At 41.5% G+C, this 12309-nt stretch overlaps 1 protein-coding gene across 2 annotated transcripts in view; it reads right to left on the reverse strand.

Moving 5' to 3' along the window:
- LOC129704685 (microsomal glutathione S-transferase 2-like) overlaps positions 1 to 12309 on the reverse strand; it is a 42644-nt gene that overhangs the window by 2165 nt on the left and 28170 nt on the right. For both annotated transcript variants that reach the window (XM_055647988.1, XM_055647981.1), the window contains exon 3: positions 11475 to 11545. In XM_055647988.1, coding sequence (XP_055503963.1) covers positions 11475 to 11545 — 71 coding nt within the window. The remainder of the gene's footprint in view (positions 1 to 11474; positions 11546 to 12309) is intronic.

The raw sequence follows: 12309 nt of genomic DNA on the forward strand, positions 1-12309 counted from the left end.
TTGAAGGTAGATGACTTTTGATATCATTTGTTACAATTATTGTCTCTTTATATGAGTAATTGGGATGTGACTAGTTTTAATGTCTTGACATGATATGGGACACTGTTGTGGAGAAACTTCACTCGGGGCCAATGTTTGCTTAGTTTTATCATGATACAGCAATGGATGAACACAAGGTAATGACTTTCTTCACTCCATTGTTTTGTTGTGTATGAATATGACAAATACCAGACTCTACCTGACCAAGATGCTTTCCACAGTCAAATAGCCTAATCTAAACCAAGCTCTCACCAGCTCCAGTGCGGTCCTGACCACCCATCCTCCTCCTCATTGGAGAACTTCATCTTGCACTAAACGTTATACATCTTATCCTGTATCTATACACTGTGGACAGCTTGATTGAACCACGTACAGTCTTGTCACTGACTGGATGGCACACAACTAAAAGTGTTCTGTTGTACCTCTGTACATGTGGCAATAATAAACTAAACTAAACTAATCTTTTACATATAGAATGGCAACTTATGCAGGTGACCCATAGAATATAGAACAATATAGCATTGGAACAAGACTTTTGTCCCACAATGTCTGTGGTGAACATGATGCAAAGGTAAACTAATTTCCTCTGCTAGCATGTGATCCACATCTTTGTGCCAATCAAAAAGCCTTTTAAATGCTATGATTGTATCTGCCTCTAACACCACTCCCGGAAACACATTCCATGCACCCACCACTCTGTATAAAAACCTGCCCCACACATATTCTTTAAACGTTGCCCCTCTTGTAACAGTATGCATGTCAAAGCCCTACATAACTGTAGCCCAACCAAAGGAAGACAGTTTCTCCTCCTCGGTTGGGCTACAGTTACATTGGGCTTCATCATGCATTATGTTACAAGAGCGGCAATGTTTAAAGAAATAATTCCCCCTTCAAGTCAAGGAAGATTTAGTAAGAATACATGAAGATTATGGAGTACAATAGTTTAGTTATGTCACCTGGCAACAAAATGTTACTGTCCTACGGAATGTCTTTGTAGTAATTTAGTGAAAATACTTTGTCAACACACACAGTTCATGGTCGACCAGACTCGCCTTAATATCTGAAGGTCTAGACAAGATCCTGTCTCTGAAACAAGATAGCCAGTTAAATGATTCTATGTCCATTCTGCCTATAGTCCTTCCAAGCTGATAATAACTTGAAGACAGAGTGGTACAGTGGCACAACTGGTAAAGCTGCTGCTTCACAGCACTGGAGACCCAGCTTCAATCCTGACCTCGGGTGCGGAGGCTGTACGTTCTCCCTGAGACCCCCTGGGTTTTGTCCAATGCTCCAGTTTTCTCCCACATCCCATAGACGTGCGGGTTTACAGGATAATTAGCCTTTGTACATTTTTCCCAATGTGTCAGGAGCAAATGAGAAAGTGGGATAAGATAGAACTGATGTGAATGTGTGATCAGTGGTCAGTGTGGACTTGTTGTTTCCATGCTGAATCTCTAAATTTCTAAAGTACAGACCAACCCAGCGTGCTTGGCTGTGCATTAAAGTGGCTGATCTCCGACCCACTTATCTCCATCTCACTGATTCCCTTAGAACACGTGCATTTGTGTCAGATCAACACTGTTTGAAGAGAAAGAGAGAGATTCAGATTAGTTTATTGTCATATACACAAGGGTGCAATGAAATTCCTATTCTCATTAAATTCAAAGTAAATATGATGATAGATACAATGTACAACAACAAGTGCAAAACAGCAGAATGATGCAAAGATTCTAGTGCAATCTGAAGAAGTGCAATAAACTACAAGTGTATTAACGGGATTACTGAGCGAGGTTGAGTTAAGAATAAGAGTATATGGCAGATAGGCAAAGTGCTGGAATAACTTAGTGGGTCAGGCAGCATTTTTGGAATGGGTGACATTTCAGCTCAGAACTCTTCTTCAGACTGAATGTAGATGTGGGGGGGAGGGGGAGGTAGGAAAAAGCCAAATGAAAACAGGGATGGCAACTGATGACCAAGGAAGGGTGTAGCCCATAGTGGCCCATTGTTGGCCCATAGTAGCCCATAGTGGCCCATTGTTGGCTGGGGATGAGGTAATAACGAAGGGATACAGGGATGCGAACAGTGGAACTAACCGGACGACAAGGATAGAGGAGGGTAGGGGGAGAGTTACTTGAGTTACTTGAAGGAAATCAATGTTCATACTGCTGGGTTGTAAGCTGCCCAAGCGAAACATGAGGTGCTGTTCCTCCAACTTGTATGTGGCCTCACTCTGACAACGGATGAGGCCCAGGACAGAAAGGTCAGTGTGGGAATGGGAAGTTAAAATGTTTGGCAACCGGGAGATGGTGTAAGTGAAGGAGTATATGGCAGCATCTCACATTGCATGGCCAGGACTTTCCCCTTCCCCTCTATTCTGTAGAAACGTTTACTTTTACAAACCCACTTCAAACTAAGTTTACGTTAACCCCAATTAAAAATGTAATTTTTAGCCAAACAGAAACATCCCTATGACTAATATTTTATTATGGCATTCAATTCCTGCAATAAATTAAATTGAATTTCCTTTGTAGTCTTTCCTTCGTAGCTAGATTTACAAATGTGTTTGGCATTTATTTTAAAGCCCCAATGTGAATGTTATAACTGGCAATCTAATGATAGATTTTAATTTACTGAAGTCTATTTATTCTTCTCAGTTTTGTACCATGTGTCCTGCTGATCAACTAGCTGTCACAAGCTGGCCTTGAATAGCACTTCCTCCCGTTCATCAGCCAAACTGTCGTGCAGTCACAAAATAAACCTACATTAGAGACATCAGCAGTCAAAGCTGCACAGTAGCTTGTGCAAAAGTCCACGATGTGACACGTTTGACTTTAATACCAAAGCTGTATTCAGAGCAAACGTGAACAGTTTATTTGTTCTCTCATCTCCTTTCCACTACTACTAACTGAGTGGTGATGAATTCAATCAAGACGTGACAAATCTCAGATTCAAGCATTCACCTCTTGAAGATGAATTTCGGCATCCAAACAAATTAATTGGGCAAGATGTGGTGTCTCCTAGTTAGGTCGCAAGGGAGAGCACATTATTAATGAGAGGATGTCAGCTTGCCATATTAGATGTGCTTACATAACCTATAAAGTTTCCAACAGGTTTTGTACAAGAGCTGAATTAACATTCAATTGTCTGAGCCAAGAAAAAAGTTTTTAAAAAGCAAATTTACAAAAATTTGAATTAGTGACGGCTTGATATTGAGCTGTACCGACTACAAAATTCCATGACGGCTTGATTGGTAAATACTCCACAAAGTGTTGTCCTGACTGTGTTGTATATTCTGTGAAGGCACCAGGTTCAAGAGATTGATCAATTGAAGAGTGCAGCATGGAAACAGGCCCTTCTGCCCATCATTTTCATGCTGACCATCGAACACACTAGATCTACGTTATCTCAAATTCACACCCCCTTCATACTAAGGGGCAGTTTTACTGAGGCCAATTGACCTAAAACCCTGCATGTCTTTGGGATGTGGGAGGAAAGCGAGGCACTCAGAGGAGACCATGCAGTCACATGTTTAATGTGCACATTCCACACCAATGGCCACCAAGGTCAAGATAAAAGCTGGGTCTCTGATGCCATGAGGCAGCAGCTCTACCAGCTGTGCCACTGAGCTGTCTCATGCCGATTCATGTAATCCATGTGCCAATCAAGACCGGCAAATACGTTCCACTGGTGAGTCTAGCTGCCCACACTTTGTGTTGGCTCAAGCATGAAACATAACCACTTAGATTGGTTCTTTGAATGTCCAAAACACAATGGAACTATGTCAGCATGCCCAGACCATTGGGAGAGGAGGGTTGAAAAGGTTAGAATGAGGTGGGAGCTGAAGACACGAGAGATGGATGCACTTTTATAACACCTGCCAAATGACACGGAACATTTCATATCAAAATGACATCTTGCTTAGTGAGGCTTTCTCCAACATTTCTCGAGTATAAAACCATCTTGTTGATGAATTATTACTCAAATAAGCAGGAATTTTCCACAACTAAGTATTGAAAGATTGAAGCCATCCTGTAATTAAATTATTAATTATATCCAAAATTAAATGTTATTCTTCTTGTAGCAACTGTCTGAAATTGTTTGTTTTTCCCCAAGATGAGTGGAAAATGTCACCTCTGTAATATCACCGAGCCATTATTTGCCACCTAGTTGAGTTTGTACGTTCTCCCTGTGACCACATGGGTTTTCTCCAATTTCCTCCCACATTCCAAAGACGTACAGATTTGTAGGTGAATTGGCTTCGGTAAAAATTGTAAAATGTTCCTGGCGTGTAGGATACAAAAAATTCCTGGTGTTCAGGGATCATTGGTCGATGTGGGCGCGGTTGGCCAAAAGGCCTGTTTCTGTGCTGGATCTAAACTCAACAACCTGCCATTCGAACTTTCCCCGTTACCCTCAGAATTTCACACGGTCAATCCTTATCCTCTCTTACTAAAGATGATCCTCAAAACCTACTCCTTTAATCATCACATTTGCCTTTGTTAAATGTTGTTTAATAAACACACATGAAGTATGTGTCACTTTGAGTGCTATGCAAGTTGCAGTTGTACATACATTTTGTAATGTTCAGTTGGCAGATAAAACAGGAAATCCATTGTTTTAATGCAAAAATATAATCAAATACATTTAGCATTTTTGTTTTTCACATTACTTAACTTCTAATGAAGATTTTGTACATTTATAAAAACATTTCTCAGAATTAGACCTTCCCAGATAATCCATTACATTTGCATTAGTAGATCCTTAGGCTAAAGTTCTGCCATGTGATTATACTAATGAATATTCTAATGTGTCTTATGAAATTTCTTGTCTTTTTGAAAGAAGAAAAATTCCTCATTTGTGTAAGATCCTCATTTAAACAAAGGTATCAATATATTACCCAGATACATTAACACTTTCGTCATTCATTTTGCTCAGCACAATTTGAAACCCATACATTTTTCAGACGTCCATCACCCATGAGAAGAGATTGAATTTTTTGTATTGATGTTAGGGATATTGTTTCATTGAATGAAAGTTGCATTATAATATGCAGGTGGTGAGAGGAATGGGGAGGGAGTGAGGGAGGGAGCGCGGGAGCGCGAGGGGGAGAGAGAGAGGGGAGAGAGGGAGAGAGGGAGAGAGGGAGAGAGGGAGAGAGGGAGAGAGGGAGAGAGGGAGGGAGGGAGGGAGAGGCAGCGAGAGGGGGAGGGAGGGAGGGAGCGAGGGAGGGAGGAGGGAGGGAGGGAGAGGGAGGGAGCGAGTGGGAGGGAGCGAGTGGGAGGGAGCGAGAGGGAGGGAGGGAGTTAAACAGTCGTCAAGTTTACAAAGACAGAGACACTAAAAGCAGGAATAGGCATCTCAAGTGTGCTACCAGTTAATATGCTCGTGGCTCAAACACTCTTTTGTACCAGTTCCCCCAAAGCCCTTAATTCAAGATCTTTTAAAAACCAGAGAGAAGGCCTGTGTGTTTTGGATTAGTAGGAGAGGTGTGGGGGAGCACTGTTTTAGTCTTGTGTAGCAAGGAACTGCAGATGCTGGTTTACACTGAAGATAGACACAACATGCTGGTGCAACAGCAGGTCAGACAATAGGTGATAATTCAAATTGAGACCCCTCTCAATCTGAAGAAGGGTCTTGTCGCGAAACATCACCTATTCCTTTTCACCGGAGATGCTGCCAGACCCGCTGAGTTGCTCCAGCATTTTGTATCTATCTTATCAGTCTTCCCTGAGTGGAATACCCTCCAGAGAGTAACACGTTTCAATTCATCACAATCTGAATGTCTCTGTTAATTTAGGATGAACATTTTATGATTCATCTTTTACTTTCTCTGGACATTCCCCAGTAATCATTTATTTAAGATGTTGCTGTCTGCGTAGAAACTAGGAAATGCATCGAATTTAACTACTTGCACTGCATTGCACTTGCCCACTTGTTTTTGATTTGTTTTACTCTGAACTTCAACCCATGTCATCATTCCTTGAATGTCATCATCAACACCATTAAAGGAATAAACAAGGCAGCTTTAGTTTAGTTTAGATACAGCGCAGATACAGGCCCCTCAGTCCACTGAGTCCGTGCCGACCAGCGACCCCCACACATTAACACTATCCTACACACACTAGGAACAATTTATATTTATAGAAAGCCAATTAATCTATAAACATGTACATCTTTGGAGTGTGGGAAGAAACCGAAGATCTTGGAGAAAACCCATATGATCACGGGGAGAATATACAAATTCAGTACAGATAGCACCTGTAGTCATGCGAAAAGTGTGTATAACCATGTTCCTTCTCAGAACATTCTATATAACCATATAACCATATAACAATTACAGCACGGAAACAGGCCATCTCGGCCCTACAAGTCTGTGCCAAACCCGTATTCTCCCCTAGTCCCATCTGCCTGCACTCAGACCATAACCCTCCATTCCTTTCCCATCCATATACCTATCCAATTTATTTTTAAATGATAAAATCGAACCTGCCTCCACCACTTCCACTGGAAGCTCATTCCACACAGCTACCACTCTCTGAGTAAAGAAGTTCCCCCTCATGTTACCCCTAAACTTCTGTCCCTTAATTCCAATCCAAGAAAAACACACCCAGCCTATCCAAATCTTTCCTCATAGCTAAAATCATTCAATCCCTATGTCCGAATGAATCTCTGATACATTCCCTCTGGTATACTCAGATATTTCCAATAATGCAATGACCCAAATTATACATGGTACTCCTGAGATGCAAGGAGCTGTAGATGCTACAATCTTGATGGAGTACAAAATGCTGGAGTAACTCAGAGAGTCAGGCAGGATCTGTAGAAGACAGAGACAGGCAACATTTTGGGTTGCGACCCTTCTGTCTGAAGAAGGGTCACGTATGGATGACCTCAACAGAGGCTACCTGAACCCACTGAGTTACTCCAGCACTGTATGTATTATACAGTACACCAGTTGTGGATTAACTAATGTTTTTATGGCAGTGCCATGACTTCCTTGCTCTTATATTCATGTCACAGCTAACAAAGACGGGGTCAAGGAGAGAGCCTTCATGTCGTGCCCCGTTTCCAACAATCTTTCCATCACCACGCACAAGAAGCAACAAGACATACACCATTGTATGCAGATGCCGAGATGTGTGTTTCAGCTCTGGCTGAACAACTAATCTTGTGTGTGGTCGCGATAATAAGAAGATGCTAACAGACAAATATCTGGCATGTCTTCATATAATCCGTATGCCTGCTGCCTTCAGGGACCCTGTGATAAGGACACCAAGTTATTTTCAATATGTCCTAGAATCCTACCATTCATTGTGTTTATCCTAGCCTTATTAGTCCTATCAAAATAGATCATATCATATTTTTCAGGGATTACATTTTATCTGCCATTTTTCAGCCAATACCTATTTATCTGTGGTGACATTACCCTCCACACAATCATCACCACAAATTATGATTCCATCCTCAAATCTACTTCCTCTACTTGGTCTATTCACATCCAGATTATTAACCTATATGTTAACAGTTGCAGGGTCCCATGCTATACCCCACTAGACACCACTTATCACAGGTGTCCAATCACAAACACTAACCCCAACCAACAACAAGACAATGTATTAGGCCTGGATCCTATGAGCTTTTTGGACCAGACTTATATGCAGGACCTCTTCAAAGGTCTTACCGAAACATGTGCAGATTTCAAAACTGCACAACATTTATCAAAGTACTAAGTCACAAACAAAAAATCAAATTAGACAGAATCTCCCCTTGACAAAGACAATGCAATGGTCCTTGCTGAAATCCTGCCTTTCCCAGTATTCATTAATCCTGTCTCTCAAAATAGTTTCCAGTTATTTCCTTACCACTGGTTAGATTCAACAGCAGGTCATTACTCTGTTTATCCCTGCTGCCCTTTAGTTTATTAGTTTTGGAGATACAGCACAGAAACAGGTCCTTCGGGCGGGCCACAGAGTTCATGTCCACCAGTAATCCCTGTATACACCAACTCTACCCTACACTAGGGACAATTTACAATTTTTACTGAAATCAATTAACCTACAAACCTATATGTCTTTGGAATGTGGGAAGAAACCAGAGCACCCGGGGAAGGTCATAGCCTCAGAATTAAAGGGCGCTCTTTTAAAAAGGTGAAAAGGATCTTCTTTAGTCAGAGGGTAGTTAATCTGTGGAACTCATTGCCACAGTGGGCTGTGGAGGCCAAGTCAGTGGATTTGTTTCCAAGGCAGAGATAGACAAACTCTGGATTAGAACGGGTGTCAAGGGTTATGAGGAGAAGGCAGGAAATTAGGATTAGGAGGCAGAGATCAGCCATGATTGAATGGCGGAGTAGACTCGATGGGCCGAATGGGCTAAATCTACTCCTATAACTTGTGAACACCCACACGGCCATGGGGAGAATGTACAAACTCTGTACAGACAGCACCCTTGGTCAGGATCAAACCCACGTCTCTGGCACTGTAAGGCAGCAACTCTTCCGCTATGCCACCGTGCCAATCTTCTTGAATAAAAGTTCCACATTCAGGTTTCTAGTTATCTGGCACTTCTTCTGTGACTGGAGATCATTTGACAATTCTGTGGGACATGGAAGTTGCTGCCAATGCCAGTATACATTGTCCATCTCCAACTGAACCTGGTAAGTTGCCATTCAAAGACCAGGTAAGAGTCAATCACATTGTTAAACCAGGGGAGTAGAAATGGATTGTTTTGTCTGTTGCCCTGAAGTACATTAATAAACCAGATGAGTTTTAAACCGCAATATAGTTAAACTTTTCATGATCAACATTACTGATGCAAGCCTGTTATTTAATTGCTTGTATTCCAGGTCCCACTGGCCATGATGGGATTTGAACTCATGATGATGGTGAATCAATTATCCAGTAACGTCACCACTGTGCTGCAGCACCCCATTAATAGATCATACTTCTAAGATTATCATTTCAGCCCATTCTCATTTATTTCCTCCCAAATGTGTAGTGGCCAACAATGTTTAAAGATTAAACATCAATCTGTGTTTGTAATGAAGCTGGTGAAAAAAGTTGACAAGGCATTATTCTGCCCGAGATTGACGACTCCGTTTGCAGTATTTTCTCCCTCTCTTTGATTATATTCCAAGTGTCGCTGTCATCTTGGGGGAAGATGACAGAAAAGAGATGCCATGCCTGACAGAATGAATAGCTAAATAAATGACACTGCAGAATGACAACATTGCGGGGCATCCTATGTTAAAGATGTTCATTAATTCCTGCCAGGGCTCAGTAATAGCTGCATCGCATTAGCCTCAGTTCTTTAAATGAAAGACCCTCTCCCCACCCCCTATTATTAGCAGTGTGTTGATTTGTGAGCTTTTAAACCCAGACAATATTTGGCTAAAAGAGAGTTTTGTACATTTGCTGTGTTATTGCAACAAATCCACAAATGATTTGACCCTCCCTGCTGGACATGTAGAGAGCCTATCCTTCATGTATGAACCAGGTCAATAAATGTTGACGGGCTGCTTGACTACAGCAGTCAAATCAACCAAAGGCTGATCTCATGTAAGCTATATGAATGCTTTAGATGGCTGGGGAAATTCTATCATGTAACACAACCTTTATACGTACTACATGATAGAATTCTACAATGTAGAATAGCAAACTAAAATATTCATGCATCATTTCTCAAGAAGTTTGCATGCCTTCACCTTCATATGGCCTGAGACTTTAATCAGCGTGCATCATGTTCTTTGCCAAACTGCAAGATGCAGACAATGTTTGTGCTGCATACGGAAACAATCTTTAATCGGAAGGTGAACTCTGCTTCAGGGCTATTTAACAAGGGCCTTGTAGTCTTAAGATCTGTAGTTTATCATGCAATATGACGGATAACTGTTGTGCCAGGATACTTGTTAGTTGATGCAATGAAGAATCTGTTGGTGAAGCTCCATCTCTGTTTGAATGCATCAACATCATTATAGGATAAACCATACCTTGACTAGCCATTTAGCTATGTTCTTTGTGTGTGCTCCCACTGACACCCACTCAATGTGTCTAATCCCACTGGCACCCACTTCAATGTGTCTAATCCCACCGCTGCAGTGACTGTTTACCTTACCGACCACCTCTTGATTTTCTTCCCCAGCTTATTTTTCCTGATCATTTTCTTGACCCAACCTCACCCTAGTTGACCTCAAGCGATTGGCTCCAGCCCTGCCATCGAACTCACCTTTGCGATCCAGCATTCCCTTCAATGATCTGTGAAACTGTGCCTAATGTTAGATTCAGATTCAATTTTAATTGTCATTGTCAGTGCACAGTACAGAGACAACGAAATGCATTAGAGATGTTAGATGTTAGAGATGACAACTGAAAGCCTCTTGCACAAGCTCAGTGTACAAATTCTGTTCCATTGCACATTTTAGCGTCAGGCAGCATGGAAACAGGCCCTTTGGCCCAACTTGTCCCTACCGACCAATATGCCCCAACTACGCTAGTCCCATCTTGAGCCTAGTATCCAAAAGACTGGATACAGTATTGTAATGGTTAAGTCTAATGGTTAAGTCATTGTACTAGCACCAGTAGCCTGGACTATTAAATCAGGAGCATGTATTTGAATCCACTCTGGTAGTGGGGAATTTAAATTCAAAATGATTAAATAAATATGGAATTAAAAGCCTGGTGTCAGTAATCACAACCATCAAATTGCCATGAAATGCTTTCAGGGCATTGACTTGCAGGGAAGGAAACTGACCCATAAGTGACTCCAGTCCCATGACAATCTAGTTGACTCTTAATTCTCAATGTTCCATCCTTAAATAGATTGAACTAGATTTTCCAACTGGAATGGCCAATAAAGGATGGATGACCCAACACAATCCTGAACAAAAACAGCATATTACCATTTTTAATCTGGGTCAACGATAAAAAAGAAAATCAAGAATGTAATCCATAGCCAACATCTCCCACATACACTTGGGTGGAAATATGCAACATAAGAAAAAGCTAAGGATTGAAGCTGGGAATTTTCAGCACACTACAACTCAGTGTCACAATGGGCTGTGCATTAAAGCACCAAGTCATTCTGTGCTAATCAAAAAGATGCAGATATTAGAAAACTGGAATAAAAAACAGAGAGCGTTGGAAGAATTCATCTGGTCAGGCAGCATCTGCGGAAACAAAAACAGTTAACATTTCAGTTCTGATGAAGGGTTTTTGACCTGAAACGTTAACCAATGCTGTTTGACCTGCTGAGTTTTTCCAGCTGTTTTTCTGGCCAAATAATAAGGAAATGTGGTTATTGGAAATTCATCTTCTAAAAAGAAGCAAATGCTCATCTTAGTCCCCATGCTGCAAAGTTGAATAGGTTATGCAACCAATCTGGCCATGGACAAGTCTGAGTGATGAAGAAACTCTCATCACCTTTAAATGGTTACAGCTCACCTTGATTGAAAAACAATCCAGAAATCCATAACACAACCAGGAACACGGGAAAGAATTCCACCGAGTTCTGCCTGTACAAATTAAAGCATAGAACAACCATTAAATTACCAAAGATATCTCTTTAAATCCACTTAAACAGCTCACCCGATCAAGTTTCACTCTTCATCTAAAGGTACAGATTAATTCTCAGAATGTCTTCAGTGGTGTCCAGAGGGGCCCTATATCAGGAAGGATGTGCTGGTTCTGGAGAGGGTCTGAAGGAGGTTTACAAGAATTATTCCAGGAATGAATGGCTTAGCATATGATGAGCGCTTTGACAGCATTGGGCCTCTACTCATTGGCGTTTAGAAGGTTGAGGGGGGAACCTCATTGAAACTTACAGAATAATGAAAGGCATAGATAGCTTGGATATGGAAAGGATCTTTCTGTAAATAGCTCGGTCTCAGCTACCCCCCCCCCAAGTCTAGTTTCAGTCAAAAATCACTGAGTTAAGAACCTGCGCAACTAATCTTGATTTTGACAAAACACAATTACAGTTCCCACTACTATACCTAACCACCGTGGGTTCGATCCTTGTATCTGCCTGGCCAAGCCCTCCTTAGCCTCTTTCAAGCAGAGACGCTCCAGAAGGTCACGCAGTCCCAAGCTGTCTCCCAGAAGGTCGACACAGGAGCCGCCTTTTATACCTCCCTGAACCTTGAGGGGCCAAACCACATGGGCGTGGTCTCTTTACAGTCCAATAACAGAAATCGATTAACACAATATATGAAAGACATTATACAGTAACAATACATTGTATTCAAATGGAGCTTCTGAAAGGAATCAAACATCGCAA

Source organism: Leucoraja erinacea, chromosome 1, assembly GCF_028641065.1.
Source record: "Leucoraja erinacea ecotype New England chromosome 1, Leri_hhj_1, whole genome shotgun sequence".
NCBI lineage: Eukaryota > Metazoa > Chordata > Chondrichthyes > Rajiformes > Rajidae > Leucoraja > Leucoraja erinaceus.